General features: G+C 44.7%; 2 protein-coding genes across 2 annotated transcripts in view; both read left to right on the plus strand.

Moving 5' to 3' along the window:
- The first annotated feature begins 1238 nt into the window (after positions 1 to 1238).
- On the plus strand, positions 1239 to 4244 carry Fndc4 (fibronectin type III domain containing 4). The gene is made up of 7 exons (XM_048353233.1): positions 1239 to 1626; positions 1840 to 1976; positions 2062 to 2177; positions 2408 to 2612; positions 3059 to 3148; positions 3464 to 3588; positions 3768 to 4244. Exons 2-7 carry the CDS (start codon positions 1853 to 1855, stop codon positions 3801 to 3803), a joined length of 696 nt encoding a protein of 231 aa, XP_048209190.1. The 5' UTR covers positions 1239 to 1626; positions 1840 to 1852; the 3' UTR covers positions 3804 to 4244.
- A 2019-nt stretch (positions 4245 to 6263) lies between these two features.
- Ift172 (intraflagellar transport 172) overlaps positions 6264 to 21484 on the plus strand; it is a 41128-nt gene continuing 25907 nt past the window's right edge. The window contains exons 1-14 of the mRNA XM_048353228.1: positions 6264 to 6416; positions 8979 to 9122; positions 9293 to 9405; positions 9964 to 10003; positions 10433 to 10498; positions 10871 to 10950; positions 11155 to 11242; positions 12349 to 12563; positions 13675 to 13798; positions 14179 to 14274; positions 16052 to 16213; positions 16768 to 16821; positions 17288 to 17391; positions 17562 to 17647. Coding sequence (XP_048209185.1) covers positions 6378 to 6416; positions 8979 to 9122; positions 9293 to 9405; positions 9964 to 10003; positions 10433 to 10498; positions 10871 to 10950; positions 11155 to 11242; positions 12349 to 12563; positions 13675 to 13798; positions 14179 to 14274; positions 16052 to 16213; positions 16768 to 16821; positions 17288 to 17391; positions 17562 to 17647 — 1411 coding nt within the window. The 5' untranslated portion in view covers positions 6264 to 6377. The remainder of the gene's footprint in view (positions 6417 to 8978; positions 9123 to 9292; positions 9406 to 9963; positions 10004 to 10432; positions 10499 to 10870; positions 10951 to 11154; positions 11243 to 12348; positions 12564 to 13674; positions 13799 to 14178; positions 14275 to 16051; positions 16214 to 16767; positions 16822 to 17287; positions 17392 to 17561; positions 17648 to 21484) is intronic.

Below are 21484 nucleotides of genomic sequence, written 5' to 3' on the forward strand. Positions count from 1 at the left end.
AAGAATCTGACCTAAATAACAATGTTAGCCAGTACTCATTTACTCTGAGCCAGATAATTTTCACATACAGTATCTCATTTGATGCATCAATGCCAAAAAGTCATTATCGACAACTTCATTTTTCAGATGATGAAACTGACTCAGAGAGGTTAAGCTAGCTTCTTAAGATCAGACACCTGGCTGAACTGGAATTCACATCCTATTTCTTCAGATTCCAGATTCAGCCAAAGCATGAAATAAGTACTTTTATGTTTACTGAAGGAGTGTAGCAACTAGCAAGCTGTTGTAAAATAACAAACATTCATTCACATAGCAGTGTGAGAGCCTTTAGAAAGATCCTTCGCATAAGCCAGGGTGCTGCACTGCCCTTCAGGAGGCTGAGGTCTGAGGATGGCAGTTCAAAGTTAGCCCAGGCAGGAAACTCTGTGAGACTCTTATCTCCAATTAACTACCAAAAAATCCGGAAGTGGAGCTGTTGCTCCAGTGATAGAGCACTAACCTTGAGGACAAAAATTCAGAGACAATGCCCAGGGCCCTGAGTTCAAGCTCCCAGATCACACACACACACACACTCAGGATTGTTTCCCTTCACAGGTGGGGAACCTGGCACAGGTTGGCCAATTTCCTTAAGAAACTCGTCGGAAGTGAATAGAGAGCCCGAGCCATAGGTTTTCTCCCTCTAATTCTCGCCATAAAACCAGAAATCTTCACCGCAGTATCTCCAGCTCTCAGCCTAATGCCAGGCGCGAAGGAGATGCAAATATGTGCGGGCTAAATGAGAGGTTTCGAAGGCGAAAGGAATCCAAGGCGATTATGAATGGGAAGCCGACTTCAAAGCTGACGCAGTCGGACACGAGATTGTTCAAGCACTGATCCTCTCCCTCACGACTCCCCCCTTCCCTCCGAGGCCCCGGCCCCGCCCGCCTCCGAGGTGTCCGTCCGCCTCCCAACTTGGCCCATCCCCTCCCGGCCAGGAGGGGCTCTCCAGGTGCCCCGGGACCCTAACACCTGCGCCTCTCCCCGCGGCCCCGCCGGCTCCTCGGCGGGAGCCGGAGAGAGGGGCGCCGGGCTGGGAGGAGGGGGGGGAGGGAGGAGGGTCGTGGGAGGAGCCAGGAGGGAACCCGCTTCGGGGCGCGGGGGGTGGGGGGGGCGAGGGCGGCGGCGGCGGCGCGAACCCCGGCGGGGCGGGGCGGGGCGGCCGGCGCGTCCCAGCCGGGCTGCGGCGCTGCGCGCGCGGGGCCAGCTCTGCGGAAGGCGGTGGCTGGCGGGCCGGCTGGACCGGGCGCTTGCATTCCGCTGCAGGGGCCGGCTCTGGCAGCCGCACTGCCCTCCGCATCGGTGTAGGGGGACGACCCGGGCCGGCGTCCAGATTGCGCGGGCAACGCCCCCACCCCATCCCCGATTGGGGGAACAGATCCGCGCGCGCACTGGGAGAACCCCGCAGACCAGCGGCCCGCGCCCCACACCGCGCCTCTGCCCGCTGCCCGCAGCTCGGCCCGCGCTGCCCGCCTCGCCGGGCCCGCGCTGGGATGGGGTAGGGGCAGCAGCACTGTCCTGGAGATGGGCCGCCCTCTGGGCACCGAACAGCCCCCCGAGGCCTGACCGACCGCGAGGACCCGGGGGGAGGTGGGTACCGGCAAGAGTGAACCGCGCACTGGGGGACAAGGGGGTGCCGGGTGAACCGCGCCTAGGGGGTGCCGGAGTTATGGGGGCGGGGGGAGGTGGGAGGTAAGGGCGGAAGGCGTGGGAAAAATTGGGCTGCTGGGGGATCGCGGGAGAGCTGCTGCCCACCGAGCGCCCCGGGCAGCTCTTGACCTCTCCAACTCCCGCCTCCTCCAGGAGCCCTGCCTGGATGACAAGTGGATGCCCCCCAGCGGACTCGGTGGGGACCATGGCTTCCCTGATGCCCCTCTCCCCGTATCTAAGCCCCACGGTCCTCCTGCTGGTCAGCTGTGACCTGGGCTTCGTGCGAGCAGGTGAGTACGGAGGGCGGGGGGTGGGGGGGCAGCCAGAGCTAGTGTTGGAGGAGGGTGAAACCTGTTAACACCCTGCCACCCACAGACAGACCTCCTTCTCCTGTGAACGTGACGGTCACTCACCTTAGAGCCAACTCGGCCACCGTGTCCTGGGACGTCCCAGAAGGCAACATCGTCATTGGCTACTCCATTTCTCAGCAAGTATGAATTACCCTTGTGCTACCCCAACCTGTGTCCTTGGAGCTCTGAGCCTTCCTTAGCATTCCCTCGGTTACCTTCACCCTCTCAACTCCCTCCTAGAGGTGGGGGGGGGGGGGGGGGGAGTCTGATCGTTTTTCCCTCTGCTCCTTTCGATGCTCTAGTCTCAGGTTCAGCCTGGTGGCCAGGGACTGGGCCAAAGCTGTCCTCTTCTCCCATCGTTCCCCCTGCAGAGGCAGAATGGCCCCGGGCAGCGTGTGATCAGGGAGGTGAACACCACCACACGAGCCTGTGCTCTGTGGGGCTTGGCTGAAGACAGCGACTACACGGTGCAGGTCAGGAGCATAGGTCTCCGGGGGGAGAGCCCTCCAGGGCCCCGGGTGCACTTCCGAACTCTCAAAGGTTCTGACCGGCTGCCTTCCAACAGCTCCAGCCCAGGTGAGGGTGTGTGTTAGTGGAATCTGTTTCACCTGGCTTTGAACCTCTCATTTACTCTCCCCCCCCCCTTCCAACCAAGCTAGCTTAGATGAATAGAAAGATGATTTAATTCATTGTACTGCCAGGAAAGGAAGGAAAAACAGGTGGGCTGGGGACCAGCTATAGACAAGCTGTTAATGAATCTTCTGGGGGAAGGGCTTTTAGCTTCCTTTCACTCAGCCTCAAATCACATCAGCTGCAGCCTGCATGAGTTCTGTTCCTGCCTCTTGGTTTCTAACCACATGTCTACCAAAGGCTTCCTCCTTGAGAAGGGCTAACTTACACAACTCCAGAGTGACACTCGGATGGGTTCAGACTGACTGCAATCTCCAGCATCTCCAGTCTGCATGGGATATTTCTCCCAAGTGGGTCTCCTATAGCCCAGAGTTTGTCTCTTCTCTCCTCAGGTGATATCACCGTGGAGGGGCTGAATGGAGAGCGACCACTGCAGACAGGGGAAGTGGTCATCATTGTTGTGGTGTTGCTCATGTGGGCTGGTAAGAAACGGAGAACTTAGGGAGTGATACTGGGTGAACATGGGAGATGGTGAAGGTTGTCAAGAGAAAAGGGAATGAGAAGATCATTGCTGGGGAAGTGTGCTCAAGACAAATGTAAAGAGAATGAAAGAAGGCTGCTGAAAGCTGAGAGAGAAAGATTGCATGTACAACAGAAATTCAAATATTTCCTTCTTGGCTTTTCTAGAATTTGTGTTGGGAATTTAGTCAAGTGGAAGAGCGCAAGGTCCTGTGTTTGGTGCTCAGCTTTGGAGAAGAAAAAAAAAAGATTAAGGCTCGGATGGTATTGTCTTTCAGCTGTAATTGGACTATTCTGCCGGCAGTATGACATCATCAAGGACAACGACTCCAACAACAATCCCAAGGAGAAAGGGAAGGGACCAGAGCAGAGTCCTCAGGAAAGGCCAGTGGGGACAAGACAGGTGATGTGAGGACCAGTGAGGGTGGGAAGGACAAAATGGATTCAGGGGAAAGGAAAAGGCCAAAGAGAGCTAGAAGGGGGGGAGAATGTAGAGTCTGGGATGGAGGAAGCCAGAGAGCAAGCGTGGCACCTATTATCTTGGTGGAATTGGAGACCCAGACTGTTTTCTTTCTTTTGCAGAAGAAGTCACCCTCCATCAACACCATTGACGTGTGAACAAACCCAGAAAGAAATGCACTAACAACCTGGGGATAGGGATGGGGTCAGGGAGAGCCTAAGATGGTGACCTGTTCAAGACTCCCCAAGAGTCCCACAATCTCAGGCTGGTACCCATCCTTTTTTCCACTGTGAGCAGGGCCAGAAGGTAGGTCTGTTAGAATCTGTACCCCTGGACTTGAGAGTGAATATCAGATAGAATATCTCTCCCCACCCTACCACCCAAGTCCAGGGGAAGTCACTTGTCAACCCTATTCCATTCGGTCCCACCTAGGGGCCCCATTTCACCTGCATCAGGACTCTCGGCATCCCCAGATGTCCCCATGTCTTGCCTCTGGGCCTCAGGGTGGGTACTTGCCCTCCTCCAGTGAATAAGAGGAATTGCCTGGGCCTGGGGGCAGATGCTGCACTGCACTACTCCAAAGTCTTCCACGGAGCCTCTGGTGCTCCCCCTTTACTCAGCAGCCCCTCCAGCTGCTGGTGATCTCACCCCTCAGACATTTTTTCCAATAAAGGTTCTTGGACAAAATGGAGCTGACTCTATGGTATGCTGAAGACATCTTCCCACCTATCTCTCACTGGACTTTCCAAAGGCCCCTCACACCGCCAACTTAACAGAAGCAGACTCATTGTCAGGTGTTTGTGTCAATGCTTCAGCCTAAAGTGAGTGGAGATGGTCTAGGAGGAAGGGGTATGGAAAATTTGAGCCCTAGTTTCTTTCAGTTGTTGAGGAGGAGGGAGATGAGAAGAAACATGTACGTTCTTCCCATGCCATCGGAAACCATGAGAAGGCCAAATAGCTTTTATTTAAATCTTCACTGCTTACTTCATTGGCCCAGCTCTTCACCAATAATTCTGACTCCTCTATCAACCTGGGCAAATGGTCAGAAAAGGAATGAGGAGCATCTTGGGAACTCAGGAAACAGCAGCTACACTAATGGATCCCACTGTGCTGTGTGCTCTTATCTTGTGCATTCTTGTGTCTCTTTTCCCTGCTTTTGTTTTCCCTTTCATATTGCCTCTCTGTTTCTGTTCAAACTCAATAATAATTGTAATGCACAAATGAACTTATGTTTACATTCTGTCATCATGGCCAGAGAAAGGTTCTGGAAATAAAAGTGAGGGGTTGGGATTCCCCTGGCAAAAGGATTATAATATGGGTTCTGGGACCTATTTGTTTCCTGTGGAAATAGACTGCCATTTACTCTTTCCTAATTCCCAAGAGGGAGCTGGCTCACAAATACCTGTTGACATTAACAACCTCTGTGTGAGAGAGGCTATAGGACCCAGGATCCAGTGAAAATATACAACACTCTCCAGAGGTCTTCCCAACCTTAGATCATTTTAGAAGAGGCTTGCAAAAAACCAAAATTTTTTTTGCATTTAATAAGCTCTCTGGTATGCTACAACCAGAAATTCTGAAAGGAGCCCCAATCTAAAGAAAGAACAAGAAGTAGTTTCTACATAACCAAGTTCCAACCCCAGGTATCAGAAGACTTAACTTTAACCTCTCATATGAGCCAAACTCTGGTTTGTCCTTGGCTCTGACCAATAAAATCATCCCGATCTAAGCAAGCAGTCTTGAACTCACCATTCATTGCCCAACATCCAAGCAGGGACGATTGGGTAATCCTCTGTCATTGGTTCTAAAACTCTCCTTAGAGTCAGAAAATCATTTATTGGAAAGGAGTGTTACAGGGAGCATTCTGGCATGGAAACAGTGAGCTAAGACATAAAGAAGGAAGATAAAGGGAACTCAAATTTACTTTGGGTTGAATCCCAAACAACTTTTTTTTTCTTTTGCTAGTCCTGGGGCTTGAACTCAGGGCCTGAGCACTGTCCCTGGCTTCCACAGCACCACTTCTGGCTTTTTCTATACCTGTGATGCTGAGGAATTGAACCCAGGGCTTCATGTGCACGAGCTTGGCACTAGGCCATATCCCCAGCCCAGCCCAAACAACTTTTGTGTTAGCTTCTGCTAACTTGGGCAAGTACCTCTACTAACTTTGGCTCTCTTGTTATTATAAGATGGGACTAGGAATGACATCCCCTTCAAAAAGTGTTTTGATATTAAACAATGCATGGCCAACATTTTGCTACCAGGCAGACAGATAACAAGAGTATTCACTCCATCTCTCCACATTCGCTTTGTGGTCCCGAGCAAGTCATATAACCTATTTGCCCTGTTTCCTCCCACAGTTGGAAAACTAAAAAGAGAGCGCCCTCCACCACGTTTCCATCATCCCTCGGGCTAGAAAGACTTGGGATTGTCCCTCTGCTGGTCCAGGAACGTGCGAAAGTCTGTGGGCGGGGCTTGGGCTAGGGTTTGCATACAGCCACGGGATTGGTCAAGGAGAGGGTTCGTCCAGCCCTCTGGCCGTCCCGCCTTAGCTCTCACTGCGCTTGCGCACGTCCTGTTTGTTCCACGGCGCACCTACGACGTGACCCTGGTGACGTGTGTTGTGTCCTCGTCGCGTGTGCGTCAGCGGCTCGCGCCGCCGCCGCTTGGTGGGTTGTCCAGGTAACCGCGCTAGTTGTCGCCGTCTGGTAGCATCTGAGAGACAGGTGTGCGTCATGCAGTTGAAGCACCTGAGGACCCTGCTGAGCCCTCAGGTGAGGAGTTGGGCGCCTCTTTCCTCCCGCAGCCGCCGAGCGTCCCAGGAAAAATAAGGGAACTGAAGTTTACAATGGAGGGCCGTCTACTGTGTGCTGAACCCTGAAAGATTACAGCCAGGATCCGGACTCTCCTCGGTCGACACCGCTTTCAGTAGGCGAAACTGAGCACTAATGACCCTAATTTCCATTACATTCCATATAGCAGTTGAGTACCAGGCCCCGAGCTGGAGCTCAAAGGGTTCTTAATCCATCCCGATGACTTTCCCTGCCTTCAAGAGGCTCGTTTTAGAGGGAGAGACGCACTCTGGGCAACAAAATAAATCTAAATAATGAAATAAGCGTTTTAAGGTGCAAGCCCTTAAGAGGGAGAGCAGAAGACTGAATCTTCATTCTGATGAAGATCTGTCACTTAAGATCCCAAAGATCTGGGCAGTAGGGGAGGACCTAAAGCACGGTATAGAAAGGGTGGGCTTTCAAGTTAGAACAGAATATAAGTCCTCCCTAGCTCCATCACTAATTTGACCGTATGACCTGATGTCTCTCTGAGCGCTCTACCTGTAGCAACTTTAAAAGACTTGGGAAAGAGCTGAATGGATTTTTTAAAATCATTACGTGAAAAGCAGCATGAAAGATTTAGCAAAGAAGGGATGGCATTCAAAACGGAAAAGATGGACTAGCTAATAAAAATATCTACCATGATCGGGTGTATATTACCAGGGCAGCATAATAAAATATATTAGATCTGTGATTTATGGAGTCAGACAACATGGATTTAAGTTTTGGTTCTGCAACTTACAAATGTATATATAAATGGGAGTAAATTACTTAACCCTTTGGTGCCTTAAAGTTTCCCCATCTGTAAAAGGAGGCATAATAATATCATCTACCTCCAAATTATGAGATAAATGAGATGATACATGCAAAGCACTCATCAAAATGTTTATACTATGGTGACTGATTACTAATGGTTAGCTGCTGCTATTCTTACCCCTACCTAATTTAGTCCTTATGATAGTCCAGGGCAATATAACCTATATGGAAAAAAAAAGACAATTAGTTGAATATAGGACTCAAGAATGCTTCACTGAGAATAAGGTATCTTAAGAACAGAACAAAATCTGAACATAAGAGTTGTGCTCCTTGATAACAGCTGTCCCAGAAGTCTCTAATTTTAAAATTCTCTTGCATTAATGGAAAAATTGGAACTGATATTCTTCAGTTTCTCAAAATAAGATGATGTCATGATGCAGGTAGGGCCAGATGCCCAAGATTGGGCACAGCCATGAAGGAAGATGATCAGCCAAGGTTGATGAGCTCTCAATCCTTTTAGCCTAATTTAATGAAGGAATGACAGCATGGTGGTATGACTATTTTCTACTCTAATTTGAGGGTTTGGGTAAAAGAGCCTTTTGACTTCTGACTTTGGAGCTAAGTGGATTAAAAGTTAAAAGTGCCAATGTTTTAAGTCATTGTTAGAACACAAATATTTAATCAAATAATTGGAATGGAAGCTAAAGTTTTTCATTTCAAGAGAGAAAACCTTGAGAGCATGACTCAGGCCATGGAATACAAGCCTAGGAAATGTGAGGCCATAGATTCAACCCCTAGTCAGGAAAAGGTGGGGGGGGTGGGGGTGGAAGGCAAAACCATAGAGGACTGGAGTTGGTGGTAAGAAGGACATACATAAAAAAAAAAATTCACTAGGTGATGATCTCTTCTAACTTGGATTTCTAAGAAGGGGAGAGTTAAGGCATTATTCATTTTAAATATCAACTCTAATTATTTTACTCCCTATCTCAAACTTTCACTGTCTCTCCTTTCCTGAAAAATAAGCCCAAACTCCTTAGCCTGGCTTCAAAGACCCTTCTTGAGCTGTCCCTGGTCAATATTTCCTGCCTTATCTCCTTTGTTCTACTCACCAGGCAGTTTCAGCTAAACTAAATAACTCTTGACTTGAACTTTTTTTTTTTACACATTCTTGAACTTTTTTGGCTCTGGCTAATTCCATTCCAGGTAACTTCCCACTCACTTGCATCTCTTCTTCAAAGCTTATTTTTGATCATTTTAGCATAAAATTATCTCGGGCTTCTCCAGATTATCTTACTTTGTATGTACTTCTCCCATAGAACTTCAACTTTGTACCATCTTATTAGGTACTGAGAAAGGATCTATGCTTTACTCTTTGTTTCTCTTTCAGTTCCTGCTCAGGTCTCCCTTTTTGCAGTACAGTATTAACTAAGGTTAATTGAATGAATGATTAAAGACTAAAATGTATCCAGCCAATTGAATTGATTTAGGGTATCAGGTCTGGGATATAAGGGAACAAGAAGGTCATTTCAAGGATATATTGGTGCATTTACATCCTGAGTATCTAAAAGCACATTGTTTTCAAAGTTCAGGGTCTTAAAGACTAAAGTGAATAACAGTCATCTTTTTGCTTTAAGGAAAGAACTGAAACAGGAAGAAAGTAAACCAAGGTCATACTACATGTAATGAAACTGAAAATGCTTTTGGCTTTTTAGACCAGCACCTGCATTTATTTTATCCCTTTCACCACAGGATGGAGCTGCAAAGGTCACCTGCATGGCCTGGTCACAGAACAATGCCAAATTTGCTGTCTGCACAGTGGACCGAGTGGTATTGCTATATGATGAACATGGAGAGCGGAGAGATAAATTCTCCACCAAACCAGCGGACATGAAGGTAAAGAGTGTTTATGTCTAGTTTAACCAGTTGATGGGGCCTTATAAACCTGGAAAACTGCCTCCTAGCCATGGTTTCTTTTCTTAGTATAAGTCTGTTGGCCTATTAAGAGTATATATGCCTTTTCTTCTTCTTTTTCATTATTTCTTCTTTTTTATTTTTATTCCTAGTATGGCAGAAAGAGCTATATGGTAAAGGGCATGGCATTTTCCCCTGATTCCACTAAAATTGCTATAGGACAGACTGACAACATCATCTATGTCTACAAGATTGGAGAAGATTGGTGAGAATAGAGACTGGGGAATGGGATGGACCAGAAAAGAAGGGGGAAACATAGGAAATGTCTCACTGGGGGAGGATTAGGAAAGATTGGGCATGGAAGGCAGAGACTTTCTGGAGCCTGTCTCTGTTGCTTTCATGCCTGTGCCCGTTCCACAGGTTCTGACATTCCATTCCTGAAAGAATCAGTCTAAGGTCAGCAGAATGCTCTGAAAGCTTGGGCACAATGGCACATGCATGTAATCCCAGCATTCAGGAGGCAGAGGCAGGAGGATCATTAGTTCCATGCCAGCCTAGACTATATTACAGGATCCTGTCTCAAAAAAAAAAAAAATAACCCATAAGGCCTCTTGAGATCCTGAGATCTATTTTGATATTGCAGTCTTGCTGTTGTTGGCTTCTCGGGCTTCCTCTTATGCCTTCTTTCAGGGTTGCTACAGAAGGATAGAAAACACTAGTGGTCCTGAAAAGGCATCTGGTTTTTGTTCCCTTCCCTCAGCATCCTTTGAGAACCTATTTACAAAAATGGTTTTAGTGTGGTTTCCCTCCTTTTATTTGGCAGGGGTGACAAGAAAGTCATCTGTAACAAGTTCATCCAGACGGTAAAGTTCAGACCAGACCCTGGGAACTTAAGATGAGTGAATTTGTATCAGTGTAAATGGAACCAGGAGTTATATTTTTCTCACCTCTGAATCTAATTTCTGCAATTGCAATGATGTAGTTGCCTGACTGCTTGTCTTCATCTGCTTTCCTCCAAAGAGCCTACGTGTGTCCTCTGCTTTCATTCATTCATTCCTTTGTATGGAAGTGTCACTGTGGCTCAAATGGTAGGGCGCTGGCCTTGAGCTGAAGAGCTCAGGGACAGCACCCAGGCCCAAAGTTCAAGCCCAACAATTGACACACACAAAAAAAACGTGTCATTTATTCCTCATAGAAAACAAGGGTGGTAGCCTGTGATGGGGTGTTGTAGTTGTTATAAATCCTATTCCACATGGGTAGGATTATTCTTTTCATCATTTCTTTTGGGACAGAGTGCTGTGACTTGTCTGCAGTGGCCTGCAGAGTACATCATAGTCTTTGGACTGGCTGAAGGCAAGGTAAAGTAGGGAAGGGAGACACCAGAGAGCTACTAGGTGGGGATAATGCATATGGAAAGAGGAATATGATTCATCTTCTCCTTTAGGGCCAAATTGTTTACTTGGGAGAGAATGCATAGCAACTTGGTTTATGTGTTTTGGGTTTTTGTTTCTTTGCTAAAGACCCAGGTAAAGTTGAAAGTAGCCTAACTAAGGTAGATATGATGGTGCATGCCCATAATCCCAGGACTTGGGTGGCTAAGGTAAAGGAATCTTAAGTCCAAGACCAACCTAAGCTATATAGCAAGATGGGAGAAACAGAGAGAGACAGATAAACACACAGACACAGACAGAATGGCCTAATTAAACTTGTGTCTAATGTCCCATTTTCAGGTTCGTTTAGCAAATACAAAAACTAACAAATCATCTACCATCTACGGGACAGATTCTTATGTGGTGGCACTGACAACTAAGTGAGTAAGGAAGAATATATATCACAAGGGCTTGGGAAAAGCTATGGAGACTGTGGACTTGGAGACCATAGTGTGAAAGATGGGGGGCCTGGTATCAGGAAGCCCACAGGCTGGGTAATATTTGACAGGGAAAGGAAACTATATAGATATGGAACAATCTCTACCTCTATTTTTCTCTTTTCCTCTTTTTGTTTTATTTTTCAGTTGTTCCGGGAAAGGGATCCTCTCTGGTCATGCAGATGGCACCATTGTTAGGTATTTCTTTGATGATGAAGGCTCTGGAGAGTCACAGGTATGAATAAAGGATGCACTGGGATGGGTGAGGGAATTCTAGAAGTCCTCATAGAGGGGGTTGGACATCTAAGACATTTTGATTGAGGCACTAGGGGATTGAGGCTCTAGAAGTCAGATCTCAAGGAAGGAGATAGTTGGATACTGCCACAGAGAGAATTTGTATTTAGAAGTCCAGGACTTACTATTCATAGGAAGGAGTGATTTGGGTGAAAGGGACCTAGAGACCTAGAGACACAAGGAAATAGACTCTGAGGGGAGCTTTAGAAAATTATTTCCATTTATGTAAAATTTTATGTATATTCACCTATATATGTAGAGAGAGATGTGTACACACATACCAATTCATAGAAAAGAGCTATTTACTCTGGAAAAGGAAAGCCATGAACATAAATGGAAACTTAGATGTTTTACTATGTGTAATTCTGTGTTGTAATCAGTTACATTACAAATTACTGGTAAAATAATTCGATTTAGCACTCCTTAAAAATAAGAAGTCATCAGGTTGGAGGCATGGCCCAGTTGGTAGAGTGTCAGGTATTGAGTTCCAGTCCTAGTCTTGGACCTAAAAAGAAGAAAAATAAAAAGAAGCCATATGCTTTCTGTGGCCCCAGAAGTGTTGGTTAGTGTGGGAGATATTGCCCTTGGGATGGCTTTACTATGTGCATATTAAAAATCTCCATATTAAAGAACTCAGGCCTGGGCACTATCCCTGAGCTTTTTTGCTCAAGGCTAATGCCACAGCTCCACTTCCTGCTTTTTGGTGGTTAATTGGAGATAGGAATCCCATGGATTTTCCTGCCTGGGCTGGCTTCTAATCATGATTCTCAGATCTCAGTGAAGATAACTTGTGTGAGCCACTAGAGTCCGGCTTACTATTTTGATGTTTCTGTAAAGCACAAAGTCAGCAAGTGTGGATATGTGGAGTGTATGTGTGTGTTCATAACACAAAAGATAATACGCGCATTCTTCAGAATTAGGTTATCAGGGTGGGAAAATGTTGGAAGAAAGACTTATGCAAGGTGGTAGAGCAGGTGTATCAGGTACTAAGAATGAGGCATTTCTGGGACAGATTCCTTGAAATATGACTGAAACCCTCTATCTTAGGGCAAGTTGGTTAACCACCCGTGCCCACCCTATGCCCTGGCTTGGGCAACCAACAGTATCGTGGCTGCTGGCTGTGATCGGAGGATTGTGGCCTATGGAAAGGAAGGCCATGTGCTGCAAACTTTTGATTATAGCCGTGACCCTCAGGAGCGGGAGTTCACCACAGCTGCAGCAAGTCCTGGGGGCCAGTCTGTTGTACTAGGAAGTTATGACAGGTGGGTACCCTTTCTAGCTGCATCTTCTGCCTTCTTTCCCTGTGGACCACTACTTTAGCCAAGTTATTATAAAGCAGAGCGGGAATCAGGATAGAGTCAAGAGTATATCAAAAGGAATTCTCATGTGCTTTCTTCTTCTTACTTCTGCTGTCATTAGCCTGCTGGCTGTTCTAAAGTGCCCTCATGTCCTTGTCTTGTCTCTGTGCTTTCCCTTGGAATCCCACAGCTGAATTAATCTGTATTTTCTTTGTGTTCTCAGACCACTGACTTAGACTCAGTTTGTCACAGTGTGTTATAGTTGTCACTTCTATCTGGCTATATTAAAGAATACTTGAGAAGAAAGCTGATTATTTTTTTTACCTGCAGTACCTAGATTGACATGTAGTATATAATATATATACTCAACACTTGGCCAATTAATGAAGGAGTGAACAACAGAACTGCAAATATATACTACGGTCTTGGTCCCTCACTTCCTTAGAACATGCCTTACCCCATCTTTGTCCTATCTTCTATCCCCTTCAGTCTTATGTGGTTACATATGTTCCCGTCTTTTTTCTGATTCTTAGCATTTTGTTTTACTTTTTTTTCAATATTTCTATCCTACTGACAGTTCATTTGGCTTGTCTGCCCTAATCTTTTGTTTTCTTTTCTCCCTTTAGTCTTAAACCACTTAATTTTTGCCTTTATTTTTCTAGCTTCTTTGGCCCTGTTTTGTCCTTCCCTGCTAGACTGCCTAGCTTGCCTGCCTCTTGAATTTACTTCCTTCCCTGATATAGCAAGATAAATTCCCTTTGGTTCTAAACTTAATATTATGTTCTTTTTGCCAGTTCTGGGGTTTGAAGCCAGGGCCTGGCCACTATCCCTGAGCTTTTTTTGCTTAAGGCTAGCTCTCTACCACTTAAGCCATAGCTCCACTTGCAGCTTTTTGGTGGTTAATTGGAGATTAGAGCCTCATTTCCTTACCTGGGCTGGCCTCAACTATGATCCTCACATCTCAGCCTCCTGAGAAGCTAAGATCATAGTTGTGAGCCACTGGCGCCTGGCTCTTAACTTATTCTTTAACCAGCCTCTACCTCATCTCTTCTAAAAGCTAAAAACCTTATTTTAGACTTCGAGTGTTCAACTGGAGTCCACGAAGAAGCATCTGGGAAGAAGCAAAGCCCAAAGAGATTGCCAACCTATACACAGTCACTGCCTTGGCTTGGAAGCGGGATGGCTCACGACTTTGTGCTGTATGTTACTAGTAATTCCTGTCTGGATTGGTAACATAGACCTGCCTGCCCCAAATCACTCTCCCATGGCACTAGAAAATCTTCTCTTTCTTTCTAACTCCCACCTTAAAATCTGGGGTTAAAGGTTGACACTCTATTGGAAGTCCAAGGGAGGGGGTTGTTTAGGCAGGGCTGATTTCTCCCTTCCTATTCCAACCATATGAAGTGCTCTGAGTCCTGTGATTGCCACCCCTTTTCTTCTGAACTTCCCTCATTTGCCAACACTCTTATTGCCAGCTGTTGTGTAGATTCTAGAGCCTAGTTTTAAGGATGTCTCTACATAACCGCCCCCATGCCAGTGCATTGTGTGTTAACTTTTATGCTGTCGCTTTCCCTTCGAGGGCACCCTCTGTGGTGGAGTGGAACAGTTTGACTGCTGCCTCCGAAGGAGCATTTACAAGAACAAGTTTGAGTTGACATACGTGGGACCTAGCCAGGTAAGCAGCCGAGAGCCTGCTGCCCTAAGACCCTCCATGGCTCACTCAGCCTTATCACACTGTCTACTGGTCCCAGCTGCAACGTCAAATTTAACCTTCACTCCTCTGGCAGAGCTGTTCAGGGGAATGGAATGTGTCAGAGAAATTCCCTGGGGCTGGGGATATGGCCTAGTGGCAAGAGTGCTTGCCTCGTGTACATGAGGCCCTGGGTTCAATTCCCCAGCACCACATATACAGAAAACGGCCAGAAGTGGTACTGTGGCTCAAGTGGCAGAGTGCTAGCCTTGAGCAAAAAAGAAGCCAGGGACAGTGCTCAGGCCCTAAGTCCAAGCCCCAGGACTGGCCAAAAAAAACAAAAACAAACAAACAGAGAAATTCCCTGGCAACTTTCCTGCCACGGTTCTTCGATCCTATTGTAAGAAACTGTTTAAGTAACAGGTTTAAGGAGTATAGATAGAGATTACCTCTTATAGCTTCCTGGTTTAAAATCTGCTGCCATCCACTATCCGGTGAGGATGCTGATAAATAGGATTCCAAGTGAACTCTATTGTTTTAGGACAAAGTGATTAGCATCAGCCAAGGACATAAATAGATTTTAAAATAATAACAGAGGCTGAGTACTCACTCAGGCTGAAGTACTTTCCCAGCATTTTCTAGTCCCTTAACACTGAAAAAAGAAAAGAAAAGAAAAGAAAATCCTGCCAGGTGCTAAGGGCTCATGCCTATAATCCTAGCTACTCCAGAAGCTGAGATCTAAGTATCTCAATTCAAGGCCAGCTCAGGGAGACGAATCCAAGAGACTTTTATCTCCAGATAACCAGCAAAAAGCAGAGGCATGGTAGACCACCAACCATGAGCAAAAGAGCTGACTGGGAGTACAAGGCCCTGAGCTTAAGCCCTGCCCCTGACTCTCCATAGCAGCAATAAAGAAAGAAAGAAAGAAGAAGAAAGGAAGGAAATCTAGCTTGGCATAGAAATTGGTGCCTTTATTCTCAGCACTTGGCAGGCTGAGGATCATGAGTTTGATACCAAAGGCTACATTTTGAGTTCCAAGCTAGCCTGGGCTACATAGCAAGACTCTGTCTCAATGGAACAAGACAAAACAAAATAAGCTTGACATACATAGTACATTGCACCTTTAACCTATCTAGAATTGTGATTCTAGGCCAGCCTTAGGTAAAAAGTTCAAGAGACCTCATTTCAACAGAAAAGACTAGACACAAAGCACTTGCCTGTCATGTCAGGTACATAGGTGGAACACAGTCCAGACCAGTGTGGGTCAAAATGAGACCCTATTTAAAAAATGACCAAAGCAGAAAGGGTTGGAGCTATCGCTCAAGTGGTGGAGCACCTGCCTAGCAAGTATAAGCCTCTTAAGTTCAAACCCCCAATATATCAAAAGAAATAATAATAGTATTTAACTCCCATTTCCTACACAGGAAAAAGAAACTATCTCTTTCTTCTCCATTCCTCCCTACTTTAGCTATGTTTCACTAAAATAAATCTTAGTTAAGACTTAATAAAAAGACACAATAATAATAATAGAAATAATATAAAGAGCTATGGAAACATAGAAGCAAAACAGAATATGCAAATGTATTTCAATAACAGTAAAGTCCCCTGTAATGTAAGGGGTACCATCGTCATCAGTAGTATCCTAGAACAAATGAGTAAACAAGCTGTGTTCGCCACTGTGGCGGTAGGCAGAGGCCACAGCACATTCACCACTCCTTTGAACTGTGGAAACCTAAGGAAGTCGTATTTGTCCCTTACCAAGGTAATAGTGAAGAACCTCTCCTCAGGGACCCGAGTAGTGCTCAAGTCACACTATGGCTACGAGGTCGAAGAGGTGAAGATCTTGGGAAAGGAACGTTACCTGGTGGCTCACACATCAGATACACTGCTGCTGGGAGACCTGAACACCAATCGCCTTAGTGAGGTAGGAACCAAGAATAGAAGGGGGGCGGGGGGGCTGGGGATATAGCCTAGTGGCAAGAGTGCCTGCCTCGAATACACGAGGCCCTAGGTTCGATTCCCCAGCACCACATATACAGAAAACGGCCAGAAGCGGCGCTGTGGCTCAAGTGGCAGAGTGCTAGCCTTGAGCGGGAAGAAGCCAGGGACAGTGCTCAGGCCCTGAGTCCAAGGCCCAGGACTGGCCCAAAAAAAAACAAGAATAGAAGGGGGGAAAATGGGGCATATCAGCTTGCTACTAATGGGGACCCAAAATCCATAGGCATGAAACCTTCACAGAAATCCAACACTCTGGGGTTGAGAACCTGCTTTCAAGGAATGAGAGGTTTAGAATCATGGAGTATGAAACTCCATAGTTGGACTCTTTTCATGTTAGAAATGTAAGGATCAAGGCAAAAATCTGACATAGTACCTCTTTGATGCACTATAAGATTGATCTACCTGTCTTCCTGTTGACATTCCCTCAGCCTTTTCTTGGGTAATTATTCCTTTCCTATGTTTTCCCCCCTCTCTATACAGATAGCCTGGCAAGGATCTGGAGGCAATGAGAAATATTTCTTTGAAAATGAGAATGTGAGTAGAACTTGAGTCATGGTCATCATCTTGATGAGCCCCCTTCCAGCTTCTGTAACAGAAGGAAGGCAAAGCCAGGCACCAGTGGCTCGTGCCTGTAATCCTAGCCCCTCAGAAGGCTGAGATCTGAGGATTGGGATTCAAAGCCAGCCCTGGCAGGAGAATCTGTGAGACTCTTATCTCCAATTAACAACCAGAAAAAACCGAAGTGGTGCTGTCCCTCAAAGTGGTAGAGTGCTAGCCTTGAGCATAAAAGTTCAGGGACAGTGCCCAAGCCCTGAGTTCAAGCCCCACAACCAACAAACAAAAGGAAAGCAAATGGTAAGGGATGGGAAGATAGCAGATGAAGAAAGGGAAGAGTGGCACAGGTGGAGAACAGAGTAAGAAGAAAAGTGGGAGTCACCTTGATCTACAGCACACCCCCACCCCCGTTGTTCTCCTTGCCTCCTTCCCCATTCTTCCCTAGGTATGCATGATCTTCAATGCTGGAGAGCTAACCCTGGTGGAATATGGAAGTAATGACACCTTGGGGTCTGTACGCACTGAATTCATGAACCCTCACCTTATCAGGTAACTTCACAAGTTTCTGTGAATCTTAAAAATCCAAAATGGTTCCTTTTGGATTTCTAAATCTGGCATGCCCAGGTTAATCTAAAAATTTCACCCTATAGCATAGTTTAGAGCCCTCAAAAACACCTTAAGTTCATTTTGCCTTACTTACCTCAGCCTTTGTGTTTCAGTGTCCGTATTAATGAGAGATGCCAGCGAGGAATGGAAGATAATAAGAAATTGGCTTATCTTGTTGATATTAAGACTATTGCTGTAGGTAAGACTCTTATAATTTTAATAACAAAATACATTTATTTCACAGGATTGTGTTCAGTGGGGAATCCAAGAATCTGAGAGGCACCAGGAGCATATATATCCCCACTTTTACAATGGGTGTATGAAATATTTAAGCCTACATGAGTGTGCCCATACCTAGACATGGAGGTGTGGATACATAGATGCATATTACGTAGGTCTGTCCAGATAATTATGTTCACTTAGGCCTAGTGAATTGTGAATAGTAGAAAAGAATCATTAACAAATTTATGAATTTTCCTGTTTAGCTTTTATAGAATCATACTCTTTAGAACTACTAAGAGACCTTTTTTCAGTTTAGTTTGCCATTAGTAACATATGCTTGCACTTACCAGTTTTACCTTCCATATTAATTTTTTATCATGAAATATCTCAAATAGAGGTAAGTAACATGAGAATAGCTCAGTACTCTCTAAAAAGTCTAGAAACTAACTCATCCATGCAGTGTAACTGTAAGAATGGGGCTCTGGGGCCGGGTATATGGCCTAGTGGCAAGAGTGCTTGCCTTGTACACGTAAAGCCCTGGTTTCAGTTCCTCAGCACCACATATATAGAAAAGGCCAGAGGTGGTGCTGTGGCTCAAGTGGCAGAGTGCCAGCCCTGAGCAAAAAGAAGCCAGGGACAGTGCTCGGGTCCTGAGTCCAAGGCCCAGGACTGGCCAAAAAAGAAAAAAGTCCTAACTTACTTAGCATTTCTATCCCTCAATTTCCTCATCCACCTAGGGGAACAGAAATAGTACCTATGTTATATGACAAGTACTTAGGTTAGTGCCTTGTACATAATTAGCACTTAATAAATATTAGCTATTATTAGTATTTCTTTGAAAGTGTAACATTTTGTTATGTTTACTATGAATCCTTTATTTTTCTTATTGATAGCATATAAGATGTTGATTATCTACTATTAAAGTGATTCCATTCTCTAAATTTTATTAAAGTGGGATTGCTGAATCATGAAGGAAATGTTTCTTTACCTTCAGCTTCCCTAAATATTTCCAAATTACTTTCCAAATGGGTTGTGTCAATTTGTACTACCTCAGCAGTTAAGAGTTCCCATTATTCAACATTCTTTCCAATATTTGAAATAACCTGACTTCATGATTTGGCTTACTGATGTATATGAAATGATATTTTATTCTACTGTATTTGATTTATTTATTAAACTTTGGATTTCTTCTTCTGCACATTGCCAGTCCCTATCCTTTACCCATTTTAAATCAAGCTGTCTTTTATTATTGATTTGAAGTTCTCTACATATGCCTTTGATAGTTATTTGCATTGCAGATATTTTGCCTCAGCCTGTGGCTTTTTTCTTCTTTTTTTTTTGAGCATCATTAGTGTTTAAAAATACTTTTAATGTTGTCTGTTTTATCGCTTTAAAAAATAATTTGTCAGCCGGGCACTGGTGGCTCACACCTGTAATCCGAGCTACTCGGAAGGCTGAGAGCTAAGGATCACAGTTCAAAGCAAGCCAGGGCAGGAAAGTCCATGAGACTTACCTCCAGTTAACCATCAGAAAACCAGAAGTGGCACTGTGATTCAAAGTGGTAGAGCACTGGCCTTGAGCTGAAGAGTTCAGGTACACTGCCCAAGCCCAGAGTTCAAGCCCCATGACCAACAATAAAAATAATAATTTGTCACTTTGAGGTCTTATTTAAGGAGCCCTTCCTTATTCCCTCCTGTACTTAATTTCTTTTAATGTTGCTTTCCACCTGGAATTTATTTTTATATATAATATGAGTAGGGGTTTAATTATATTTTTCCATATGTTTAACTTTTTATGAAGTCAGTTTTTCTCCCACTAACTTTTTAATGCCATCTCTGTCATAAATCAAGTTTCCATACATACATATGTATGTACATATATATGCATATATATACATACAGCCTATTTTTTTCAAATTTTTATTATCAAACTGATGTACAGAGAGGTTACAGTTTCATACATTAGGCATTGGATACATTTCTTGTACTGTTTGTTACCTTGTCCCTCATACCCCCCTTCCTCCCCCCCTTCATACAGCCTATTTTTAAGAGAGTTTTTCATTACATAGCTGGGCATGGTAGCATATGTCTGTAATTCTAGCTTCTAAGGGAGGCAGAGATCAGGAGAATTGCCATGTGAGGCCTGCCCAAACAAAAGTTTCTTGAAACCCCATCTCAACCAATAAAAGCTGTGAATGGTGGTGTGCATCTATCATCCCAGATAAGCAAGAAAAGTAATTAGGGGATTCCCAGTCAAAGTCAGCCTGGGCATAACCTTGAGAGCCTATTGGAAAAATAAAAACAAGAAAAGACAAGGTTCAAGTAGTAAAGCACTTGCAAGTATAGGCCCTGAGTTCTAAAACACAGCACCACTAGAAAAACAGTAATTTTATATTATACTTCACATGAAGTAAAATTTAGGTAATGGAGGTGAAATTCAGAAACATAAGTGTCTATAATAAAAGTCTGAAATTCTGGTGGTGATAATGAACCATGAGACATTAGTCAAGATCATTCACTCTGTCAGCCATATTTTCAATGTTTGTAAAGTAAGAGTTCTGTTAAATTTGGGAGGTCATGAACCTTTAATGAAAATCATAGACCCTTTATCAGATTATCTTACATGACTATAGACACATAGAACTTTGTGTAGTTACAGAGTTCACAGAGGTAAGGTCCTTGCAGCTCTAGCATCTTATGATTCTACTTATAGTTAGGCATTAAAACATGGCTTGAAACTTGGAAAAAATTATACTAAGTGAAGTGAGCCAGACCCAAAGAAACATGGACTCTATGGTTTCCCTCATAGGGAATAATTAGCACAGGTTTAGGCTAGTCACAGCAGAGGATCACAAGAGCCCAATAGCTATGCCCTTATGAACACATAAGATGATGATGTTAAGTGAAATGAACTCCATGTTATGGAGAAGAGTGTTATATCACTGTTGTAATTACTTTTAACATGCCATGTGAAACCGTAGCTTCTTTTGTCGATGATCCTCTTGTATCCCCTTCCTGTGGTTGTCCCTGTGCTACCACTGTATCTCATCTGAGTACCCTGCATACTCTATATACTGGTATTAGAACTAGGGAACTGAAAGGGAATATCAAAATCGAGAGACAATGGATAAAAAGACAAACGACTCCAAAAGCAATACTTGCAAAACCATTTGGTGTAAACCAACTGAACAACTCATGGGGGGAGAGGGGAGGGGGAATTGAGGGAGGAGGTAACAAATAGAACGAGAAATGTACCCATGGCCTAACATATGAAACTGTAACCCCTCTGTACATCACTTTGACAATAAATAAGTAATTATTATTAGAAAAAAGACATGACTTGACCACTTTTCCTTTTAATTAAAAGAAAATTCAGCTGGGTGCTGGTGGCTTACACCTGTAATCCTAGCTACTCAGGAAGCTGAGACCTGAGGACTGCAGTTCAAAACCAGCCTGGGCAAGGAGTCCATGAGACTCATATCTTCAATTAACCACCAGAAAACTAGAAGTGACCCGCTGGCTCAAAGTGGTAGGGTGTTAGCTTTGAGCAGAGGAGCTCAGGGACAGTGCTCAGGCTCTGATTTCAAGTCCCACAACCAACAACAACAAAAATTCATGTTTAATTATAGACATTATCCAACATTTGGTCTCTGTATAACAAAGTCAAGCACATTATGTAACAAAACAGACACATTGCCCATTGATAATATGAATCAATAAAAAAGTACAAATGAACTTTGATCAGGAGACCACCCAAATGCATCCCAGCCAATCTTGATAGTCTGCTTCAAATGTGACCATTTCTCACATTGTCT

Source organism: Perognathus longimembris, chromosome 8 (assembly GCF_023159225.1).
Source record: "Perognathus longimembris pacificus isolate PPM17 chromosome 8, ASM2315922v1, whole genome shotgun sequence".
Lineage (NCBI taxonomy): Eukaryota > Metazoa > Chordata > Mammalia > Rodentia > Heteromyidae > Perognathus > Perognathus longimembris.

Bases quoted from the DNA above. Each gene is read 5' to 3' on its own strand.
- Fndc4 (XM_048353233.1), top strand. From the start codon at position 1,853: ATGACAAGTGGATGCCCCCCAGCGGACTCGGTGGGGACCATGGCTTCC. The intron at 2,613-3,058 runs GTGAGGGTGTGT...TTCTCTCCTCAG, and splicing joins TTCCAACAGCTCCAGCCCAG to GTGATATCACCGTGGAGGGG. The intron at 3,589-3,767 runs GTGATGTGAGGA...TTTCTTTTGCAG, and splicing joins GGCCAGTGGGGACAAGACAG to AAGAAGTCACCCTCCATCAA.